The sequence below is a fragment of the Micrasema longulum genome, unplaced genomic scaffold (assembly GCF_059751315.1).
Source record: "Micrasema longulum isolate JH-2025_06_02 unplaced genomic scaffold, ASM5975131v1 h1tg000201l, whole genome shotgun sequence".
NCBI classification, from domain to species: domain Eukaryota; kingdom Metazoa; phylum Arthropoda; class Insecta; order Trichoptera; family Brachycentridae; genus Micrasema; species Micrasema longulum.
In genome coordinates this window covers 209,480-234,952 of record NW_028277406.1, presented here as the reverse complement: position 1 = coordinate 234,952, position 25,473 = coordinate 209,480, and the positions used below count along the sequence as shown (strand labels likewise).

The 25,473-nt window shown below is 30.5% G+C and overlaps 1 protein-coding gene across 1 annotated transcript in view; it reads right to left on the bottom strand.

Moving 5' to 3' along the window:
* Positions 1–25,473, bottom strand: part of Cngl (Cyclic nucleotide-gated ion channel-like) — an 88,060-nt gene that overhangs the window by 42,453 nt on the left and 20,134 nt on the right. Inside the window, exons 4-7 of the mRNA XM_088243308.1 lie at positions 25,346–25,365; positions 6,718–6,930; positions 1,564–1,812; positions 1,155–1,307 (exon numbers count right to left, since the gene is read on the bottom strand). Coding sequence (XP_088099434.1) covers positions 1,155–1,307; positions 1,564–1,812; positions 6,718–6,930; positions 25,346–25,365 — 635 coding nt within the window. The remainder of the gene's footprint in view (positions 1–1,154; positions 1,308–1,563; positions 1,813–6,717; positions 6,931–25,345; positions 25,366–25,473) is intronic.

Here is a 25,473-nt window from a genome sequence, read left to right as displayed (position 1 = left end):
CAGACAAGGAAACCACATTCACTCGAATAATTATCAGACCCTTAAAGAGATAAAAAATCATTTACCTTTTTATAAAGAATAAACAGGATTTGCTCATTGAATAAGATATAATAAGAACGCTCTAACCGGCATGACTCGCGTAATATTTTACATATTTTGGCAAGCTGAAAATTCTGCATTGTAGTGTACGCTGTTTTGAAGTTCAAACCAGATGATTGTTGATGTGAAATAATTTGAATTACACATTAGAACCTGATCAACATCATCTAAATATATTTATTTTTTAACTAATGCAAAAAAACAGCACCAGCCGTCTCGTAGTTCAGTAGCGAGGCCATTTATCAACAAGGGTGGGTATCAATCGTATAAAATATTAAATTCCTTTACCACCCAACAACTAGAACAAACCAACAAACTATCACGCCGTTTTCCCGTAAGGGTAGATATTACTAAACTACAGAGCGAACGAATTGTGATGTTTGCTGTTTGCACGGTGGAAAAGCAAGGAAAAATATAAATTTCGATTTAAAAAATTCGGCAGGAATTTGCCATTATGAAGTAGGATTACCAAAAAAATCAAATCAATATGATGATTAATATTTTTTTTTAAAAGGAGTTCGCTACATGGGAGACCTTGTATCCCTTTAGATCCTGATATGTTAATTCACTTTTCCAAACTACAAAAACAATCAACGCTTATTAGGCATTGTTATTCTCAAAAACCCAATCCCTGATAAGTATGAATCTTTTTATAATTTTTTTTTAATTTTGGAAATTTCGAATGCAGGGGAATAGCTTTTAAACCGTTAACTAATTTAACATTGCAAGTTAACAATTTATGAAAAATACGAGATTAATTTGTTTGGTTAAACAATGATAAATAATATTTAAAATATATAAATATTTAAATTACAAACAGAGACTACCTACTTGTTATCAAACATGTGAACACTAATAAATTACACATTCAAATAAAATAAACAATTTAAATTATGTATATTTAAACTTAATTATTGATGTTTTATTATTTAAATAAATAATATTTCTGTATTACATAACCAAATAAAATAACAGTCTTTACTGTCAAATGAAAAATAAAATTAAGTTAAACGTGATTGTATTTTATTAATTCTAAAATAAATAAAGAGACGTACCTGGAACCCTTCAGCTTCTGACAAGAGGAAATAGAAGCAGCCAAACCAATGCGCCAATATGAGGAGAATATGGATGAGGTTAATGACTCTCCAGAAGTTGGGGTAGACGGTTCGTGACTCCACAATGTAGTAACAGTTCACGGCTCTATAAACCTAGAATCATAATACGGAGCATGAATATGGGGTTGGTTGTATGATCAGTAACGAGAACTCTTAGATTTTTGTACGTAAACTTATCACGGACTGGCTTGTGTCATCATTAACATGGACTCTTAGTTTTCTTGTAAATATAAATTGTATAAAAATTAAATATTACTATCAGTTCTTTTACAAATTACTAAAACAAACCAGATTGCATTTTCATTAATATAAACTCTCAGTTTTTTTTACATAATATCATATTATTTACCTTCAGGAACCTCGGAAACCTCAGCATTGGGTTGGCTCCGAACCTCAGCTGCAGAAGGTCCAGCGGAGTAAGGGACACAAGGTCTAACAGGAAGGCTCTGGAATTTAGGTAGTGTCCCGCCAGCTTCTTGGAGTCGTATACCATGAGGCCTTGCTCCAAATACCCAGTGCGGAGCTGAACCGCCAGGTCGGCTGCAAATACGGCGTCTGTCAAGCAGTCGCACGCGAACCAGAAGGTTGAAGCCAAAGCCTGTAAAGCAAAACAATTGTTAATAATACTTGTCATCATTATCATCATTCGCCTGTCCATACCCAGTGGTGCATAGGGTACTGCAGTTGAAAATCAAATGCAGCGTATGTCAATAATCTGTAACATGAAAGAAATGCTATCAGTTTTACGCTTTAGCTACCGGTCCTGGAACAATGAAATATGTCAATTTAAACAACCTTTAGAAACAAAACTTTACATCCAGAAATCAAACCCAGGACCTGAAAAAAGGTAGATGAAGATGCCAACCACACAGCAAGGGTTACACAACTTTTTGTTAGAGCACATTTTACGTATCTGTTTTGATGGGTTTTTTGTTAATTTGTTTTCTATATGTTTAGCAGGAAAAAGTCTGACATTATGAACAACTATTTAAAACATAATACATTTTATTTGGCAGAAAGAAGAAAAGTAAGATACAGAAGTGGGCAACGGATCATTATTTTCAAAACATATTTTGCATCACCGTTAAAGCTTCTGTTCTGGTTTTGGTAGCTCCTCCCCATCTCATTATGCCATATGTTCATGTGGACTGTACAAAACCAAAATTAATTAATTTCAGTGTCCTTTAGTCAATGGCGTTTTGTAATTACATGAAAACATAACACAGTTTTCTTATTTTCTTAGAGACGTAGTCAATATGATCAGTCAAGTCAAGTCTGCTATCAATAATAACACCTAAATATTTGAACAATTAGACCTTCTCCAAAGGTGGACAGTCACAATAATTATTTTTATGTCATGTATGGATTTTTTAATCAATTTGATTTAAGAAGCCATTTGACACACTGTGTAACAGTCACCATTCTGCCTATGTTTGAATAAACATCTTTTTTCTTTCAATTCTACTATCCGTTTATTTTTGTGAAGTTAAAGAGCTTTAACCTTTTTTGATACGGGAAACATTTTGACTGAATTATTTCACCTACATATTCATTTATTTAACTTTTTGTACATAACGTTGATTGTGCATTGGCGGGCTTGTTGCCAAAATGGCAATTTTTTCTAACCAAACAATAAAATAAAAGTTTTATTCTTATAATTCAAGTTACAAATATATTCAATAAAAAAGCAAAAGATGTAAAACAATAGAAATTACTGTATTTGTATATTAATTACCTTAAATCAATGCAATTACTTAATGGGAAAACAAAGAGAGGAAAAGGGAAAGAAAGAGATATTAACGAAGAGAATTCAGATGTTTTTTTCAGAACTGATTGAAACAGATATACTGTGGCAACATTTTTGATAGTGGATGGGAGATGATTCCACAGTCGAGCCGCATGGACACTCTGTGAGTTAGAGAAGAAAGAGGAATTGTGGATGGGTATTATGGGAGTGTTTTGAATATTAGAACGAAGAGGTTAGCCATGAACTGATAAGCGTTGAAATTTTAACGGAGGTATATGGGAGCGTTAGGATTAAAAAGTACAGTGAACAGAAGTTACCATACTAGGAACATACTAGGCAACGCCTAAAAACAATTTTAAATTTTTATACTTCTTCTAGGACCAGCTGGTTTTATCAACAATATTTTGAGCGTTTCCAATTTTTTGTAGACTAGAACTGGATTATACTGGAATAACATTTTAATATGAATAGCTCCCAAGGGGGTCAAATCCAATTCTTATCTACAGAAAATTGCAGAGACTCAAAATTTTGATAATATATATGTAGTTTATTGATTAAGCTCTTAGTTAAGGTTAAAGGTAAAGTTATCTATGTATCAGTTTGAGATTTAAAACACATATTTTTTTCAAATCAAGATTAATTTGATATTTATTCCAGCCCTGTTCTAAAGGTAGAGCTTCCTGCGTTTGGGAACTTGGTATTTACGGGGTGTCACTAAAGGTGTACTTGTCTGTACACGGGGGTGCTACATTCTCTGTGCCTTTTGCCTTACCGCCCTACCCCAACAAGACCCGGAAAGGAGCAATTCCGATAAATTACTGCAGCCATACCAATTTCATTTTGCTTTCATTAGGAACTAGCTGCCTCGGGTACCAAATCAACCCGTGCTGGAATTGCCCTGAGCAGAGGAGCTCAATCAAATAATTATTTTTTTATTTTATTACGACTAAATTATAAATTTTAAATATTGTTACTTTGCTATTCAGCGAATCTGCAGCCTTTTTTATTTTAATTTCATGAAAAATTATTTTTAGCTAAATTAAGTAAAAAAAACTTACTAAAAAATCTTTGAATTAATAATTTCACTCAGAATCAACTCATTTCTCTTTAACATCTACTGGTTCAATTTTAATATTTGTTCACATATTATTTTCAACCAATTTAAAAAACACGTATGTCAATATGTAATCATGTTTTTAATGATGTTTAAAAAAAGGATAATCTAATAATTACGTGTCTATTGAAAAACTAAAGACAGATAATTGGTAACTTTACAGTATCTAATAGCTTCTTAAAAAGTAATGAAGCTTTATTTTTGCTCACCTGCAAACCTCGCATATTAAAATACAATAGACATACGTTTGAAAATTCCACACTGTCAAATAGCTTTTTTCTTCGTTTGGAAATTCTACAGTATCAGATAGCTTCTTAAAAAAAACTAGCTTTTTTTTCGCTGTCCCGTAAACCTCGCATTTTGAAATACTAAAGATATATGTTTGTCAATTCTACAGTATCTAATAGCTTCTTAAAAATTGATCAAACCTTTTATTTACTCTCCTGTAAACCCCGCATTTTGATTCTGAAAAGACCAACGTTTGGCAATTCTACAGTATCTGATAGCTTTTAAACAAATGATTTTTTTTTTTCCTGCAAACCTCGCATATTGAAATACGAAAGACACCGGATTGGCAATTTTATAGTGACATCTTCTTAAAAAATGATCAAGCCGTATTTTCGTTCTCCTGCAAACCTTGCATATAAAAATACAAAGGACACACGTTTGTAAATTCTACAGTATCTAAAAATTTACTTTGAAATTATCAAGTTTTGTATTTGCTCTAGGGAAAACTTCGTAAAATGCAGATTCGACAGTCTAGAATCTGGGTCATGGTGTAAAATGTGTAATGAGAGTGTGTTTACAATGTGTAAATCAATCATTTAAACTAGCCAATGACAGGTCGTAAGCTCTGTAAATGAGTTAACATACAGATTCCCTTTGAATAAATATATTTCTTTTTCAATGGCAATGAATTTCAATCTTGAGAATTTCAATCCCTAAAAGGTGAAATCTAGCCTGTCTACAAACATTTGGATTACATTTACCCACAAAATATTGTTGACTGAAATAATCATTCCCAGAACGATATTTCAAAGTTTTTTTCCCTAGAATTAAATCCATCTTCTTTTTGTTTTACCCCTCCATTTTTTCATGCCAAAATTTCAATTGCTAAGTGAAAACTTTCGATTGATTTTCCAACGGCCATATTGTCGTAATACAAAATTATCTGACAGATTGTCATCGACAAAATACGTCACACCATTCCCGACACGTTTTTAACTTTTACGTTTTGAAATTCAAATCACGTTCGAGAATCATTTTTACGCGAAAGCAAGCACAAAATGGCGACATCTTTTTCGAAAATTTTTAGATTTCACAAAATCGAGGAGTTCGACAAGATCGATTTGCATAAATATGGAAAGAGGTCAATTGTTTCTCATGAGCATGAGGAAAAATGCAAAATCTGGAATAAGTTTTTTATATAATTTGCCAAACAGTGAGAGGCGCAGGCCTAAAAGTTAAATTAAATAAACTCTTGTGTGGCTGTAATGTAACACGAGTCTACATACAAATACAAGACTTGATTTATCTCTCTTAATTATTTAAATGATGAAGTATCATTGTTTGTAATCTTCAAATGAACATTTTCACATCAAATTAGAAAGGTGAAATTTGTATAAACATGCAGATTTAACCAAAAAAAATATCTTTCTTATGCGAATAATAATCATACGGATGTTAGAGATACAAATACCACAATAAATCTGTTTTACTAAATAACAAAGAGCAGAAAAACAGAACTTATAACAGAGAAGACAGAGACGCTGTTTTGTGGCCGGTGTTTGTGTGAAAGAGACAAAAAATATTAAATTTGTTCAATCAGTCGGTACGCATTGGCAGTGCACGCTAGTTACATGAACGGCGAATCAATAATTTTTAATTTATTTTGGTATAAGAAGACAACATTTTATTGCAAACTAGTTTTTAGTGCATTTTCAGACACGGAGATGATTGCATCCTTCTATAACTCTGCACGGCGATGGTAGAGGTAAAAATGAATTTAAGTATTTGCATGTAGATGTAGTGATTGTCCTAATGAAAAGACGGGTATATCTTGAAACCTGAGTGGTTACATACAAATATTTACTAACATTAGATTATAATATCTTATTTATTGAATAATAAATATAAATTACTTATTAATTTAAGTAAATGTTTTCTTGATGCATAGATTTGTCATAAATGAATAAACTCGTATGGAAAGGCAAACTGAGTCATGCAAATAATTTTGATTTGCATTTTCGTTTCGCTGGCTTTGCCTAGTTTTCCATTAATACGTTGAATGTACATTATTATAACCCAGTTCTAACTTGATTCTATTCCTGATGCAGATAAATGCACTTCCAGTCACTAAGTCACATTCTGCAGTATAACAATACACAAATGCATACTGTGAAAGTCCCGGAGGTTGCCTGTGTAGAACAAGCGTATTTGGAATTATACGAAAGAAGCTTATGTAGGCATATTTATTTTATTTATTTATTTATAATATATACATAAGTTAACTGTACATTATTTGAGACAATAAGTCCCAATTCTTCTGGATTTCACAGACATTTTTTCTCGGGAGACAAGGTGATAAGTCCTGCGCTCCCGGCGGCTAGATCAAAAAATGAACGTGGATGAGATTTGTTTACCTGCAGTTCCGGGAAGCTCTGCCTCACGATGAGAGTCCACAAGTTGTAGAGCACGCAGCCCGTGAGGACCCACAGCCAGTAGAAGTAGAAGTTCTCATCCGGGTTGACCACGGAGCGCGGCGGGCGGGGGGCGCGGCGGCGGCGGCGCGAGGGCAGCCCGCCGCCACCGCCGCCCGCGCCTCCGCCGCCGCCCTCGGACCCGGTGTCCTCGACCTGGAGGCGAAAAATGCATAAAAATATCATCGAAAAGACTCTTACGTATTACGAAACACTACTCTCTTCCTTTGCTTTGAATTCCTTTCTATTTTAAAACAATTATGTTTCTTTATTTGCGGACTTATTTAAAAAAAATAATTTTTCCAACTAAACTGATTTTTTTTATTCAGTAAAATACACTTGTTTTAACTCTTGTGTGGCTGTGATGTCACACTAGTCGACATAGGACACAAGATTGATATATCTCTCATATTTTTTTTAATGATGAACTCGTATTTTTTCGATTCTTCAAATGTACATTTTTACACCGGATGTTAATAAATATATATTTTTTTTTTATTTGGAAAAATAACAGGAAATTTATAAACAGCTCGTACTATAATATAATGTATTAGCCCAATAAAATCTTTTCACGACTAAATAATACTTTTTTTAGACATACTAATGAACAAATTAAAAATATGTACGAGTATATAAAAATATTTTTAAAATATCACACTAAAAGATTTAATTATATAGTAAATTTATCATTGCTACGCGAAGAATGAATGTTCGCTAATTCAGCAACACATCTGTAGAAAAGAGCAAGAAGATATAACTCATAACAAGGAAGACAGATACGCTTTTCTTTGGCGGGTGTTGAGTAAAACAGATTAAGTCTTCAGTCGGTCGACTGACAGTGATGGGGGACGCGCGCGTGTAATGTGAGCGGCGTATTTATCATTTTCAATTTATTTTGCCATAACCAGTATAATTATTTGTTTTTTTGCATAAATTATGGGAAAGGAATTATTAAACAGTATGTTTCCATCATTTTTTCTTTTTCAAGTGTCTGAATTTTAGAATATTCCGTCTTTTACTAGTGGTAACACGTTGTTACATCACCGCGTGGAATGGGAATATTTACCACAGTCCTTAAGGAGTTAATTAATATTTAAAATCATAATATTTTTTACAAATCTTATCAGAATAAAAACCTTAAATATTAAAACATATTTGTTCCGATAAACTATTTGATAACACAATTTTTGAGTTTGTCCAAATGTTTGTAGACAAAAGACTAAGATATTCTCCGTCCCTGTTGTAATTTGTTGACATTTAATAATAATTTGTCATCGGGTGCTCAGACATTAGTTTTTATTAAGTTTTAAATAAACTTGACTAAAATTGAGACCTTAAAAATTGTGCACAAAATAACACTGGGAAACATACAAGACGACGACATAATATTAGTCAAAAATGCTGACATACATAAATATAACACCAGACAACAAAAACACTATCATATTGAAAAAGCAAAGACAAACACAGGACAGTCAAAAATACTACATAATGGACTTAAACACTACAACGACCTACCTTACTACTTGAAAACTTTTAATGGAGACAAATTTAAAATCAATCTGAAAAAGCACATGATGACTGAACTAACTAGACTAGACGAGACATAAAATGACTAGACAATATTTAATTTCTAATGTAACCCTAACGGGTTTTTTAAAATTGTAAATAAATAAAAAAAATAAAAAAAAAGAGTAACGTCTTAATTATATTGTACACATATAAAATGATGAACATATATTTATTTTGTTTTTGATGCTTTGAAAATTTTGAAAACAGCATTAAGAAGAAAGAAAGAAAAAAAACTTAACACGACCAAATAAAATGTTTTAAAATATTTTTTTAAATGCAGAAAAAAGAGAAAAAAACGATTAAATTTAATAATAAATATGTATTTTAATAGGTTTACATAAAAATTTGGATTTTTTTTTTTTAAAAGTAGTGGGTTCTCATAAATGCAACAAAAAAATGTTAAAAATTAAACATAATTAATCAACAACAATAATTTGTATCTCCAAAACAACAATTAAAGTGTTTTTTTTTTTTTTTAATACGTTTGATAAAAATAAAGATACAAAATAATAACTGATAATATTTGAATACTTGGGTAAATGAATAAATTAAGATACTAATTCTTTAATAGAAAAAAAACAACACAATACTCACTTTTAACCAGACATGACCTGTAAAATCTGTTCGCGTACTTATAATACTACTCAATTCATTGATATATAAATTATTGAGTGAACACATTATCATTTCGATAAATCGTAATGAGGTTTTAATTTTCAATAGACTATTAAACTGAGCAAATTATTCTTTTATTTTTATGTATCGTATTATCAGCGCTACGATATTTTAAAGTTTTGTTTGTCTGAAATAACTCCGCGTGTGAAGTTAGAGATTCTTCTCTGTCAGTTCTCTCGATTGGTTCGTTTGCGGTAAGCAAATCGGATATTCTTCACAGCTCTCATATCATTGATTGGTTCATATAAACCAGTGACGTCGTTCAAAGTAGTGCGTTCTAATTAAATATTTTTAATATTTTTTTTCGTATATTTTCAAGAAACTTTGCCGAACAATTTAATGCTTTAATGAAATGATTTTTTCTATCCAATTTCCCGTATGGCTGAAATTCCTCATAACTATAGGTACACAATTAAGTTTTTAAACTCAAACAGTCAAAATATTATTGTCACGAGAGTAAATTAGCTATTTAGGGCGCTGTTTACGTAGTTTTGACATTTGACATATTCCTTATTGGTTTATATTTAAACGTAGACTAAACAAACCATAAACAGGCAATACTAAATTACCATAAACAAACAGCGTATTAAATAGAATGACGATAAATAAAATAATCGGGTTGTGGTCCCGTGGCTATTGTTGCGGACTCACGGATCAAAGGTCCGAGGTTTGAAACCCACTTTACCCCAACTTGATTTCCATCGCCTAATAGTTATTTACAATTCGTTGAAAATGACAATCAAAATTGAAATATTTTGATAGATTATAAGAACGCTAATATTTCTTTTAAAAATATATGTAAATAATTATTTTCTCTTTGTTTGTAAAATATAATGGATTGCGCCAAAGGCAGACGGATCATGAACCGTGTAAATGCCTAAACTTCCAAATCCACCCAAAAATGTTCTTCATCTTTAAAATCGAGCACTAAAAAGACTCGTTTTCTGACAAAGTATGAAGGAAAGTATTGTTATTAATTACTGAATCTCACAAATTGCTTGCCATAAATGTAGTCATAAGTTTCTTAATTAAAACTTTTTTCTGTTTACCGGAAACGAAGCCAACAAATTTCTTCCCCTGATTTTTTCCTAGTTTATTTCATTACCAAAGGCTCTCGCGCCACGCCATGAAATATTTCATACACACCGGAAGTCGAAAGCCTCTCTAGGGTCATTCAACTTTGTGAAGTGTAATTCGGAAGCCACTTATGGAGGAATTAAGAATCATCGAGAAACCAGGCTTGCTAAGAAAAGTTACAAACATTGAATTAAATTATCTGCCGTTCGAGATATAGTAATGATGAAATATTACTTTATAATAGTCTAATGTTAACAAAAATGAACGAATCATTAAAAATAAGCACGTTGGGGATTTATGGGAATTGTGATATGTGATGACAGGATTGAACCAATATAGATTGGCAGAATGGTAAATGCTACACAGTGTGTAAAGTGGCCACTTAAGCCAGCAAATGACAGATCGTAAGCCCTGTAGATGCCTAGACTTACATATTACTTTCTCTAAAATGTTCTATATCTCTTTTGCAATATTGTTATATTAACAGCTCCCCAGAAAGTTAAATCCAATCTTTGTCTACAGAAATTTGGACAAACTCAAAATATTGCTGATCAATTGTATGATATCAAAATGATTTTTTTTTCTTTTTAAACCCGAAGCTTTAAGCAACGACAAATAATCATCTTTAGTAACACGCTTTTCTGAATGACTGATATGAGCCAATATAAGGTACATATCGAGACGGTATAAAGAAAAACCGATATTTATGTACGAAAATGTGTATATTTGCATAAAATTTAGAGTGTTTTTATTTTTCATTCAAAAAAAATAATTTTACTTTGTGAATAAAATTGAAGGCTTAACTTAGATACCAAGGAACTTCAATACATGACAGGTGACAGTAGATAAATATAACCATAGAAAAACATAACAGTTGAACTCTTATTCAGGAATAAACCAGTGTAAATTCAGTAATGGTTGACATACATGCCAACGATTCTAATAATAATAAATAATTAACATATTACAACAGAGATGAAGAACATTTAAGAGAAGGTAATATAGAAGTCTAGGCATCTACAGGGCTTAGGACCTGTCAATGGCTGGTTTAAGTGGCCACTTTACACACTGTATAACATTCACCATTCTACCCATATTGGAACATCTTTATTCCTTCAATTCTTTCATCTGTTGATGTTCGTGAAGTTAAAGAGCTGAAACTTTTTTTTATGCGGGTGAGATTCATCTAATTGAATTATTTCACCTACATACTAGGCAACGCCTGAAAATGTTATTTTTTCAATTTCTATACTTCTTCATGGACCAGGTAATTTATCAACAATATTTACTTTCTCCTAAATGTTCTTTATCTCTGTTGTAATATGTTAATATAAACAGCTCCCCAGGGAGTTGAATCCAGTCCTTGTCGACAAAAATTTGGACAAACTCAAAATATTGTTAATAATAAATAATATTATTTGGCCATTCGGATCTAATGCAAATCTTGGTTCAATTACTATTAACGTTTTTTAAAAATTATTTTCATTTTGCCATGGGTCAATTTTAATTTTTCATAAACGAAAATTTTGCTGCTTAATTTCCAGATCGTAATAACATACGTAATCATACATTTTTTAAACAAAATAATTATTTACCGTTATATATATCATTTTAAATTATTTTTCAAAATGTGTACAGCGCCGAAAAAATATTTATAATACTAATAACAATCTTGAACAGTTCAAATTTTATTAAATCCGTAATTTAGATGAAAAATTAAATTCACATTTTTGAAAATAGTTCATAGGTGTGATTGGTCATAATAGATTAATGAATTTTATGTTGGTCACATTGTTTTCCAAATGTCAGTTTTACCACTACAACACTCGTTAACATTTCTAATTGACAAACTAAATTGAATGACCATAAAGTGTGCAGAGTAATTAAATAATAAAACCACTTTATGTATTTTCATATGTTATCATTGATTGATTAACGTTAACACCCAATTTTATATAAAGTATGTACAAATATTTTTTGGTAGTAGGTTTCAACGATAAAAATCAAAATCGACGATTTATAACCTATAATTATTTTATTTAAAATCTTTGATTCAACAACTATTAACATAGGTTGAGTTAAAATATGGAGCGCTTTATTTTCTTAAATTTGTTGCTTATCTGAAAACAGGACAATAAAAATGAAGATATTTTTGTTGATTACTGTCAGTAGGCGCTACTCAGGGGACGACTTTGTGACGAAACCAAATTAGTTTATAAGAAATTCATGGCGTTGCCAAAATACTGTGATAAAAACGAGGATTTTTTTGTTGGGCGACGTTAGCAGGCTCTACTCAGGGGTGGCTTTGTGACGTGATGAAATTGGTTTATGATAAATTCATGACGTCGCCGAGATACAAAATTACGTGGTGTTTCGATATTGAACAGTGTAGGTAGCCGCCTAGTTACAAAATTATTTTTATATATGTTTAATTCTGATTTGAATATGTTTATGTATTTGTCGCTATTTTTTTCGAATTATTTTTAATGGCTATCCTGTTTACAAATTATATTTGAAACACTTAATGATATATTTTTACATTATTTAATGTTACTTTTGTATTTTTTATGTGTACCATATTGTTAGTTCTTCTAATTTACTATTTTTTTTATTACAATGTATAAAACTGCATATTTTTGTAATAGACAATATTTTTTAATAATACACATCTGATTTCAGCTGTCAGTTGATTTTCTTTCCGATATTTTTTATTTTTCGATGGTTAAAACTCTATGGAATTCAAAGACAATAAAATTTTTACTGTCATGTATTGGAATGCCCACGTATCTAAGTTTCCCTAAATTGAAAATAAATGTCAGTTTCTCATTGAAATACGGGCTCTGATCTCTTCTTTTTAACAAAAACTTTTTTTTTCATTATTGTTATCGTAATTTATGCTTTCAATTTTGTTTTACAAAAAAAAATATATTTGTTAAATACAATTGTTATTATTTACAACGTGTAGTTGCCGAAACTAGTCGGTTGTGTCAATAAAAAGTGGTAGATATATTTTTTTTGTATTTTAAAATATAACAATGACCCACAGAGCAAGTGCTGCAAATATCCAAAATACTTGTTATTTTTTCTGCCGATCGGCTTCAAAGCTAAAAAAGCTTCTTTATCAAGGTGTACTTAACTATTAAATTCTATCCTATTATGTTTTATTAATGTTTACTAAATATTACACATGGAGCTAATAAATCGGGTCTTTTGGTCTTGTAAGGATGAGAAGTTTAATGTAAGCTGGATACGATGGAAACATTATTAAAAAATAAGTGGTTTATAACAAAGTTGTTTTTATTTATTTCATTATAATGAATAACCATAAAGTTTGTGCTTCAAATTCAAAAATTGTATTTTTATTATATCAACAAATAAACTATTATGAACTGTAAACAATATTATTCTTATTTACATTTAAAGCATTAACTTTGTGGTCAAACATTTTACTAAATGTTATTAAATATTTGTATATAACCACTAACAGAACTTTTCCGAATTCGCAAATAAAATAATTAATTTTCATAATTACTTCAATAAAAATACAGGAGTTGAAATCTTTTATTCAAATAATAAAGTGTTCAAAGTAAATAACATGGAAATATATCACTTTAAGAACGCTTTGAATAATAATGTTCCTTTGATCAAGAATCAAACAACCTTCTAATATGGCCCGTTTTACAATGTTTCATTGTAATGATCACCCAACCTATTAATCTCAAGCTCCTCCTTTCACCCCATCTCCTTTATTTAAACTATTTCTCAAATAACATAAAATATTTTCATAATTTAATCAGTGCATGTTTGTCCTAATCACTGCATATGCTTATTAAAATGCATGTCGTGTTGGTTTTATATATTTGTGCAACTACTATGGCAAAAGTGTCTAGTGGGTTTTGCATGGTGGTTTAATTAGAGTCCTGACGAAGATACAAGTACGTCTCGAAACTGGTAGACACAAAAAGTCGGTAAGTGGTTAGATACGAATATTTAATAACATTTAGTAATTTCATTATTTTTTTGTATTTGTTTAATTTTTTTAATTTCCCAGAATTATTTTTGTAATTAATGTTAAGTAACCAGTACCTAAACGAAAAGATCGCAGATAAATGTCTCATTTCGAATCAAGGCTTCGTAACGTAGATGACATAAAGCATCCCTCTAAGCCTGCGAAGGCTGCATTTCCTGGAATAATCATCCCTCTCTACAATAAGACTCCCGGGGATTGTATGGCATGGGAAGAAAAGGCTTTCAGCATTAATTCTTATCACTTTAATGTGCCATCAAAACGGCATTTCGCCACTTTAATTACACTTATTGCGAGAGACATAATTCACTGTTGCATTCGAGTTATTAAGTTCACTGTTAAAGTAATATCACTAGAGCTTTGTTATTTATATTTGAAAGCTTATTTTATTGACACTTTATTTCAGATCAATTTATTTCAAACAAGATACAGAGTTTTTTTGACAAATTAATATTAAATATACGTAAATGCAAAAACGACGATTTTACTTCAATAAATGTAGTATGCCAATCGGTTTTAGAACATAGCTTTTCCCTTCAAATTACAATTTTAGTATTATTTTTAACTGTTTTCAAAGTAAAATTTAATTTTGTATTCGAAAATAGTTATATGTGTGAGAAAAATTTAAGTATCACTGCCAGAAACCTGTACTTAAACATGTCTAAAAATATTTTTTGTGTAAATATTTATTTTTCATTCAGAACATTCGATGTTACTTTATAGACAGCTTAATATAATACGAGCTCAGAGTTTATGACCCATCATTATTATTTTTATTACTATGGATACTTTCTGTATCGCAATTTTTATGAAATCACCTCTAGGGTGCTGTACAAAAAATATTCCAAGACGCCTTAACGTCGAAGTCTAAAGGTTGTTGAATTTTAGTGTTAACCATCATCATTTTCCCAGTGCTGCATCAGGCAATGCATTGGTACAGCATCATTGAAGTAAATTTTTATCTGTTTCAAGAAGATAAAGGGATCTTTCTTACGCTTCAGGTGCTAATCCGGGAACTATTTATTTATTAATTTATTTATTTATTCTTTAACATTGTTTGTATTCTTTTTTTATACAGAATAATGTTCCCTCCCTGGGATGTCCCGTGCCGAGGGAAACATTTTACAAAAATGTGAAACATGCCTATTTAACAAAGTTATGAAATATATTTAACAAAGTTTAAAAAATTAACAAAATAAGAACAATAAAAAAAAACGTAATTAAACCAATTAACCTAATTATAATTAACAAAATAAACAAAATAAAAAACAAAAATATTCATAAAAAACATTAACAATTTATATAAACTAATTAATAAACTATGAAACATTGCAGTGTGCAACCACCTTAATATCAATATTTCACGTCCACACTCTGCATGAATTAAACCTAGGACCTGAAGCATGGTAATGTGGTGAGCAACACCAACAGCCAGGAGGATGGCAGGTCCAAACTCCGCTTTGGCCCGCAACGCATAGTCCGCTGCAATGTCAGCCCGGACGAGATATATAACGCCGTGCATCGAAAGAACACATTACATTCAATCTTGGCATTTTGGATTGCCTGTCCACAGCTCTCCGCCAGTGCTCGCTATTATGAATTCCTTCTGTACAACTTAATTGGAAGTAACTTGTGTTTAACTACTAAATAAATAACTTCAATAGAAATCCAACTTTCCTATTTAACCTCAAATCAACTTACGCGCACCCATTCTATAGTATCATCAACTTAAACTTCAGGGTGCCTGGAAGACTGACTAGACAGGTGCCACCGTTTTGTAGCAACAATTCACGGACAGTGTATACTTGTAATGCCGTATTAAATAGACTTCATGAACTCGACAATAGTTATTCCCACGTATCTGATATATTTAGTGTAGGGTATTGTTCCTATAGAAAAAACCTTTTAAACTTTTTCAAAGATGGTGAATGTTAATTATATTTATTTATTCATGCATTTCATAATACATATAAAAATATACAGTTTTTTGTTCACTTTGCCTAGCTGTGTGAAACAGTAACTATGATTTTCTTGTTGTTTTACTGTAGAATGTTTTATTATTTAAACTTTCTACTGAATATGCTGTATAATTTTAGGTTAATTTTTTAAGTAATGAATCTTTTATAATTTTTGGTTTATTTTTTTTTATAAATCATGGGTGTAAGAAAATTCATGTTTCTTAAAAAAAATAAATATATTTAGCCAAATATGTTAATATTATAAACGTTTGTAAAAGGCAGATTTGCCGTTTATGTTTATAAAATAAAATACTCTAGAGGCCACAAAAGATTCATTTCTGTGAGCAAATGTCGTACGTGTTTTTGGTATTAAATTATTAAAATTACAGAAAAACCTCGTAAACATTTAATTGAACAAGTATTTCTAATGCTGCAGTCCATCACACTCAACTTCTAAAGTTATTTTGCAAACCCAAAAAGTTATGTGAACTTATCAAAAACATGATCCTTGGGTGCTCACTATTTGTCACACTGGTATGTAGAGGTAATAACCCGGGGCAGGTACCCTTAAAGGGATAACCATAAAAATGAATGATGTCGCATTAATAACTCACGCGTGAAATTCTTGAGACAAAATTTCGCGTATGAATAGCTTTTCTTCCCCGAACATCCCTTAATCTTACGGAAGAGTTAACGAAGTACAACATTTATTTATTTTTAAATCACGACAATAAAAAAAAAGAACCGAAATAATCAAAACAATATTTTAAGTGCACGCAAATATTTACAGATATGTATTGGCTTTTATCAAACATTTGGGTCTCATAGAATAGTGGTCAACGCATTTGCCTACCATGCGAGACGTCTCCGGTTCAATTCCCGCTATGGTTGAAAAGAAATATTTAATTAAAAAGGTGTTTTCACCCTAGAATATTTCATAGTTCCTGTACTGTTGCCTGAAACGTAAGACTGATCATCTTTACCCCATGTAATCAAAATGGTCAAGATACGTTGCAATTTGTGTAAAAATTCAGTGCCCTATGCACCATTATGTGCAAAAAGGGAATGATGATTGGCTTTTGCCTACTATGAAATTTCATTTCAAGATTTTTTATACTTTTAATACTGCGGATGCCTCCTGAGAGCCTCAACCTTCTTTACAAGGCATCAAGTTGTCAACGTCTTAAACGTCCTTTGTTGACAGTTTGTCGGCAGTTTATGTAAGAACTTTGGGACGAAAACCTGACTTTGGAGGATTCAGTGAAGTTGGCAGGCGACAGAGATGCATGTAGGTTTTTTGTGAATACAATATGCTCCAACTAGGGAGTGGATATGGAATGATGACGATGATAAACCTACTACATTTATTATAAGTACGTACTTATTACCAGGGAATATGTTTAATACAGGTTCATATGTATATGAATATGGTAGGTGTATATGAATATAGTTCATTTGTATATTTCCCATTCGTGCTGCTGCGGATATCCTAACCAATATTCTGAACTCATCCTGTGGTCTTGTCCCTTTCGCTTCTTTATGATCACCGAATGGAGCTTCTCGCTACTTTCCGTGGCCCTGTTATAGGTCTTGTCGGGCATACAGATCTGGTGGCTTCGAAAAAGAATTTCAAAGCTTTTAAAAAGTCTTGTAATCATTTCGGCGAATTGATCAGGCCCAATCAATTTAATCCCAGTCAGTGAAGAATTCACTTCCCTCTTTTCTTAATCCAAAGAAGTACATATTATGTACTTCTAGATAACTTTCTTTCAACAAAAAGATGCTAAGGCTACCAGATTTTAGAAAGCTTCTTCGGGCACATTTTCTTGTTTGACAGCAAGCAAATTTTCTGTGTAATGTAGGCACCGCCAAGGAGGCTTATGTCCTCAGATGCGGTGCGCGGAATGTGGTGGGCAAGCTGTATATAAATATAGAGTACCCCCCGGTCAAGTTAGTATCTATCTAGCATGGCTCAACTTGTTTTAAGATAGAGATTTTTGGTGTTTGAAATTATTTGCAGAACATGTCAGAGTCTGATTCAGTTACGCACCCTTAAAACGCTCGTTAAGGCTGTTAAGTCTGTTTTCGAAATTTAATGTTGGTTATGAAATCGACCCACTTTATCCCGAATTTTATAAATAAGAAATTGCTCTCAAAACTCTAAAAAATGTTGTTTTGAATTTTAGTAAGGTACAGGATTTGCACACATATTTAACATCAAAGCAAGCAATATGGCAAGAAATATAGATATGTATTTTTATAATTGAATAATAATTTTAAAATAAGAATTGAATTTAAATGTCTACTTACAGTTTCCTGAGTTTCTGGTATTTGTCGAGTAGAAAATCTCTTCAAAAACGAGTCTTCTCTTTTCAGGGGAGGTTTCTTTTGTATCGTTGAAATAGCTGAACTTAGCTGGACAGTTGTTCGGAGCTTCATCCAGCGTTGGTTGGATTTCGTCCTATCGATCACAAATACAATTTTCAATTAAACATTTGTAAAGAATTTATCACTTTGGGTTTACGAAATGTATGGACTTAGCTAAAACTGTTAGGTGATGTGATTTATTGTCAGGCCAACAACAGGAGTTAGTAGACGTGCCCATTTGCAAATGGAAAGGAGATTTCTAATAAGTTACTTTTCTACAAGTGTTTAGTTACATTTGCATGTACATTTAATTTGAAAACGATGTCAGTGGTTTAGAGATTTGATTTTGTTTTTTTATACAACATGCTATGTTACTGGTATGTTATGTACTATTATGTTAGATATTTTAATTATGATTTGATAAATACAAATCTGTTTTGTTTTGTAAATAATGCTTCCACACTTATAAGAAATAACACCGCTTAACCTAATTAATCTAATATATTACGATATTGCAGAATCACAGACGAAAATTTTCAAATTCTGTTATATGCGTCAATATAAACTCAACTGTTTGTTACCGATTTATTGATATTTTAAACGGTGTTTTTTTTTTTCATCGGAACTGTATACAAAAGTAAATTCTTATGTGTGTAAAAATATTTATCTAAAATATATACAAAACAGATACATAAATTTTCTATAAAAGTATTATATTCTATGAATATTTAGATCTAACATGTAAAATAAATTTAATACAAACAAGTCAAACACTTCGTGCAAATCTTTAAATGTCTGAAGAAATGCCCCATGCTTAAAAAAACTAACACAATGAAAATTTTATTATGCCATATTGAAGAAAACCCTTTGAATAATATTAAAAAAAATAACATAAAAATGTTTTATAAAACCTTGTTTTTTTTATGTTTTCGACGATATTTAAAACATTTATTTTTGTAAACAACTTATTTTCAAACATGACATTTTTTAAATCAAACTCTATTTCTAATTATATGCAAAATGCCTGAAAGAAGGAATGAAACCCAAATTATAAAACATATTAATACAAATAACAAGATTGAAATGGATCACACAACTAGTTTCTAACATTTTTAAGAGTTCTAATTCAATATAAAGGGAAGAAAGAAATCATTTTAATAGTTTGAAAGTTTACATGGAAACGGCTGCTTAAAGAAAGAAAGTCAAATAAACAGAGAAATTATGACAGTCTATTTTTATCTAAAAATTTAACGACACACATCGAAAACTTGAAGTAATTTTACTTTTTTACATCAATGGAATAATATTTATATAGAAAGTAATATTTGAAAAAAAACAGCTCAAAATACTCAAACGGCGTATGTCGATTTATTTAAATAACAATATCAAAATAAAAAGTTTTTATTTAAGGTATGCCAATATTTAGACCTGCCAACAACTGGGAAATTTACTCTTCACTTTTACCCTATAATCTAATATTTTTATTTTTATAATTTGAATGATTTAGTATACGACGTGTTGAGTATTTTAACCACGTTAAATCTAGTAAAGAAATCCGCTAGTCACACCCAAGCTCCATTCCCTTTCGACTATCTAGATGAAGAGGAAGAAGAAGGCTAGTAGGGTAAAATACCCTAAATCTGGCCAAAGTCACACGTAGCATTACCAGGAAGAATAAGTGACGCAAGCAAAGGTTCGTAAAGGATATGCCACTAGTAAAATTATTATCTGATCGAATTTTGAAAAAAAAATGCAAAACATGTTTATTTATTAACTTAGTACTGAAAACAGTTTTAAAATGTGTTCACATACAATTATTTTACTTATTTCTTGTTTTGACCTTAACGTGTATTTTAAAATAAATATTTAAAGAAGCACATATTAATAATGAAATTTTCATGTACTTAAAAACAATTTTTTTTTTAAAAACCTATTGTCCTTTTTAGATATTTTACTTGCTTTATTTTTGAAGAGTAATTATTATTATAACAACTTCAGTGTAATGTTCTACCGAATGTATATAATTTATTGTATTTTTTCAGACAGCTGTACAAAATAATATTTAATAACAACATGTTATTCCTTACGAATAAATATTGTTTAAAACACTGTGTTGTTGTGGTTTTAGATCGGGTTGTGGTCCCGTGACTAGTGTCTCGGACTCACGGCTTAAAGGTCCGTGGTTTGGATCCCACTCCACCCCAACTTGATCCCATTTTCTAAAACTGAGTTATTTACAACTCGTTGAAAATGGCCCTCAAAATTAAATATTTGCGTAAATCATAAGAAAGCAAATATTTTTTTTATTAAAAAAAATAAAAACTTCATGAAAGTTGTTATTAATGCAGACACTTTTTAAAGACACTTTGAATAGCTAGCTACCTATATAGATGTTTGTTTTCAACGAAAACTATCGCTATTTCACTAAACGACGCGATTGTTTCAGCATCCTTAATATCTTTAGGGCAACCAAATAAATATGTCCGGTTATTTGTTTGTTATAAATGTGAATTTTAGAATTATTCGTATTCTTGGTCGACATACCCACTACCAATCTCTTTTTTACTCTGCAAATTCTAAAACAGGCCATCACTTGCTCTAGCCTATCCCCAGGCTCCAGAAATATGGTAATCAGTATGAGAATATGGCTCATATATTTGGTTCTGGACTTGATAGTTATACAATGAGTTGGTTTTTTTTTTCGCGTCATAATTCTTAGGCTTTTTAGATGTTCAAAAATGTTAGCTTTTTCAAAAGTTTATTTGTATGTTTAGTAAGTTATTTGTATGACTATTATTATCGTTATGTAATTTAATTGTATGTATATACAAGCTTGGTAAAAATAACCAGACAGCGGAGTTGCCGAAAAGAAAGGGGCTATGTTGGGCTGCTTTCGGAAAACTAATATATATTTTTGAAAAAAGACGAGTCCCTGTATGCTTCAAAATTCAAGTCTATGAATAGAGTATAATTTTTTTCTTTTTTTTTTCATTTTTTTTTGCACCACAACAGGCCAGGACGCTCAATTACAGTGGTAATTACATTACAGAACAACAAGGCTTGAGAAATATCACATTTTAATTTTTGTGTTCTCACCGGGAACCGAACCCGGAACCTTCCGTGCGTGAGTTAAGCTTCTTGACCACTACACCACGGAGGCCGCGGTTTGGTATTGCCAGTGACGACATGCGGACTAGAAACTATGTCTGTAACACAGAAAAGTAGCCAGAAACTAAAATACACGCAACAATCCATGGAAATACAGATGCTCGGTATATGTCGAAGAGACAGAATAAAAAATGAAGGAATAAGGTGCTGAACTGAAGTCGTGAATAACAGGGATCGTTTGGCATAATTAAAATGGCAGTGTGCAGGACACAATCTCACTTCTTTAGATTATCATACCCTTAATGTTAAATCGGAAAATATAATATGTCACTTTAGTTTAGTAAGAATGAAAGTTTTAGTACACAATTTAAATCGCCCTTGAGGTGATTTTTCACAGTAATGGCGCTGTATAAATCAGACAAATATTATTAGTGAGGCAAATGGTAGCAGGTGGACACCCAGAATAATAAAATAGAGACAATGGGCAAACAAAAAAAGTGATAGAAGGCCACAGAAAAGATGGGCCATAAAAAGACAAAGACGTTGTTCTGTGGTCGGTGTTTGTGTGAAAGAGGTTAAACCATTTATTGGCAGAGATTACGGGTGCACGCATATAAGATGACAAGCGTATTTATGATTTATATTTTATTTTGGTACAGTTGGTTAAAATTATATTTTTTTTAAATTATGGAAAAGGAATTATTGAACCGGATGTCTCTGTGTTTTTTTTCCAAACGTCTGAACTGAGCATATTCAGTCTTTTGCTTGAGGTATCACGATGTTTCATCACTGTGTGCAAATTGCTTTTTTACGTTACGTAAACCTTGAGAAAAAAACTAATTTGCTTTGAAACCAGTCGGTGAAAAAAGTTAGTGGTTATAAACAAAGTCGTTGTATTTATTTAATTATAATGTTTAATTTTTAATTTTACCCTGATAAGAAAGCTTGTATTGCTTGAAAACCATTCGGCAATAAAAAAAAAGTCGTGAAAAATGTTTCTTTTAATTAAAATTTAAAGTTATTTTAGTGTACAATAAGTGTACAATAAATGAACTATTCAATTTAATCAAGCAGATGCTTCTTAGGGGATGGAATGGAATGATGTAGGTAGGATCAAACTCTAAACCCCTTTGATCAACTTAACTCCTGTTTATCTTTCTACTTGCTCCTCTATACAGCATATAGGTCACAATGGTAAATAAACTTTCAAGAAGGGAAGTAGGTAAGTATTTTTGAAATAAATATTTGCGTTCTTATGGTTTACCCAAATATTTTAACTTAACGACTTTTTTAAACTAGGTGTAAGGTGAATAAATATTAATAGGTGGGAATCAAGTTGTGGTAGAGGGGGTTTACACCTCGGATCTCTCTCTGATCCCTGCGCCCGAGAGACGACCACAATCAAAACCCTGTTTAAGACAAAAACACCATTCTCCAAAACACGATAAATCTCAAGGTAACCCCACAAGAAATTAAAATAATTTTATCAATATTATTTATTTAATTAAACATCTAATTAAATAAGAAGCATTTCATTGATTGATTGATTTGGTATTTTTGATGTTTGAAGCACTTACTTCGTGTAACATTATTATTCAATATATTTAAATAAAATAAAATCACTTTGTTTTTATGTACCACTTATATTTTTTCAAATTTAACAACCAAATTTTTTTGTGCAATACTATGCCTTCTTCAGAGTTAATTACAAAAATGGAGTTAGTTGTCAAATTATAACAAAATATAAGCGGTACATAAAAACAAAGTGATTTTATTTTATTTTAATATATTAGATTGATTTGGTGTTTATTTAGTAGAATTCCATATTTAAACTTATAATATAAGAAATCAAACACTGATTTGAGTCTACTGAACACTTTATTTTATTTTTACAAATATAAAAAACAAAAATTTCGTGACGATTGTTTCGCCTTGTTAGGACATTTTCGAAAAAATATAGAGATAAGATGGACTGATTTATTTATTTATTTATGTATGTATTTCACAGTTTTAAAATGTACAGAGTTTATTTGTTCCAGGTCCCGACTAGCTAGGAAATTCCTGTGTTTAGGAAGGACCTTATTTTTTTCATGTGTTTTTTTTAATATTTTTAATATCATTAAATGATGCTCAATAAATTCAAAGAATAATAATAACATTAGAAAAATCAATATAAATATAAATTAGAAAACATGCCAGTAATAATAATGAAAATTGAATCATAAAAATAAATTAGAAAATATGCCATTAATAATAAATAAATGAGACATAATTATTATAAATTATAAAACATACCGATAATAATAAAAATTGAACCACAAATACACATTATAAAATATAAAATTAGTAATAAAGAAATTAAACAAAAATATAAATTGGAAAACATACCGATAATAATAAAAATTAAAGCTTAAATACAAATTTGAAAATATATCGTTAGTAATTAAAAATTGAAGAACAAAAATAATTTACAGAATATACCATTAATAGTTTTAAAAATTAAGATACGTGAAAAATACTATTGTTAAAAAGAAAAATAAAACATATGTAAATGAATAAACATAGAAAGTAAAAATTAAATATACATAAAAACAATAAGAGATTTTTTTTTCAATTAAAAGCAACACAATTTTTAGTCATGAGTATAATTACAGGATATAAAAAGATTGTCCTTATATAGTTAAATAATTCAAGGTCCTTAAGTAAAAAATAAAAATTATCTCATGAACACATTTATCATAACACATTAATCATAATTTTACAATTCCATTTATATTTTTAGAAATTCTTAAAATGTAAATATTGTATAAAAAATCTAATCTATTTTTATTTAAAATTCTTCAAAATATTTTAATCATGTATTAATATTATAAACAACAACAACCTATTATAATATTATTGATCTATTTTCTACAACTATTATCTAAAGATGTAAAACTAGAAAGCTTCGTTTACTATCTTACAATACGTACATGACATGTATGTCAATAAATACTTACTTTGTTATAATTTCTTCCGAAATTTAAATATAAATACCCGAATTTCCTATTGCCTATTAAACACTTAGCCTTGCCCCACAATAATGATTAATGTACATGCTATAGTTCATAAGATTATTTTAACTTTTTACTTGAGTACCTTGAATTATGTAACTATATTAGTACATTCAATAGATCTAACCCTCACATTCGTTTGAAAATGCCCTTACAATGCGAAACAATTGTCACGAAATTTTGTTTTTATATTTGTAAAAAAAAAATGAAGTTGACTCAAATCGGTGTTTGATTTTTTATGTTATAAGAAGCATTCCAATTCGAAAATCAACGTTTTAAAATTAATTAAAAATTAATGTGAAAAAAAATCTACCTCTCTTCCTTCTTAAAAATACTTTATTCAAAAATGAATACGCAATCTAACCACTCTTACATTTAAAAGTGCTTGTTAAATCGAAATAAACTTATTGCAAAAATGAACATCATTTTTAAAAAGTGAGTATGGAATGTTGTTCTATGATATATTGCTCATAACTCTCTATGGGGTGAAATCAAGTTCTTGTCTACCAACATTTGGACAAACTTAAAACATTGTTGATTGTAATTTAATCTAATCATTCAATGAAGTGATTTCAGGTAGTTTTCATATGTTTTAAATGTGTGTACGTGTGGGAAGTGTAGGTGTGACATTATCATCAGTATTGGTTTGTGCATAAACTAGTTATAATCATTTTTTTACTGTTTCAAAGTCTGGCAACATGATGTTCTCAAGCGTCCGAGTGTACGAAAAATACCTTTTCCAGTTTTTTGACACCTAGAAATTTAAATTATTTCAAAAATAGCGAACAGGCAACCGATCATTTTGTAAGTGTTTACTTGAAATGGGTGTTGCTAAAAATGTGTCCAGTAAAATAAATGTATT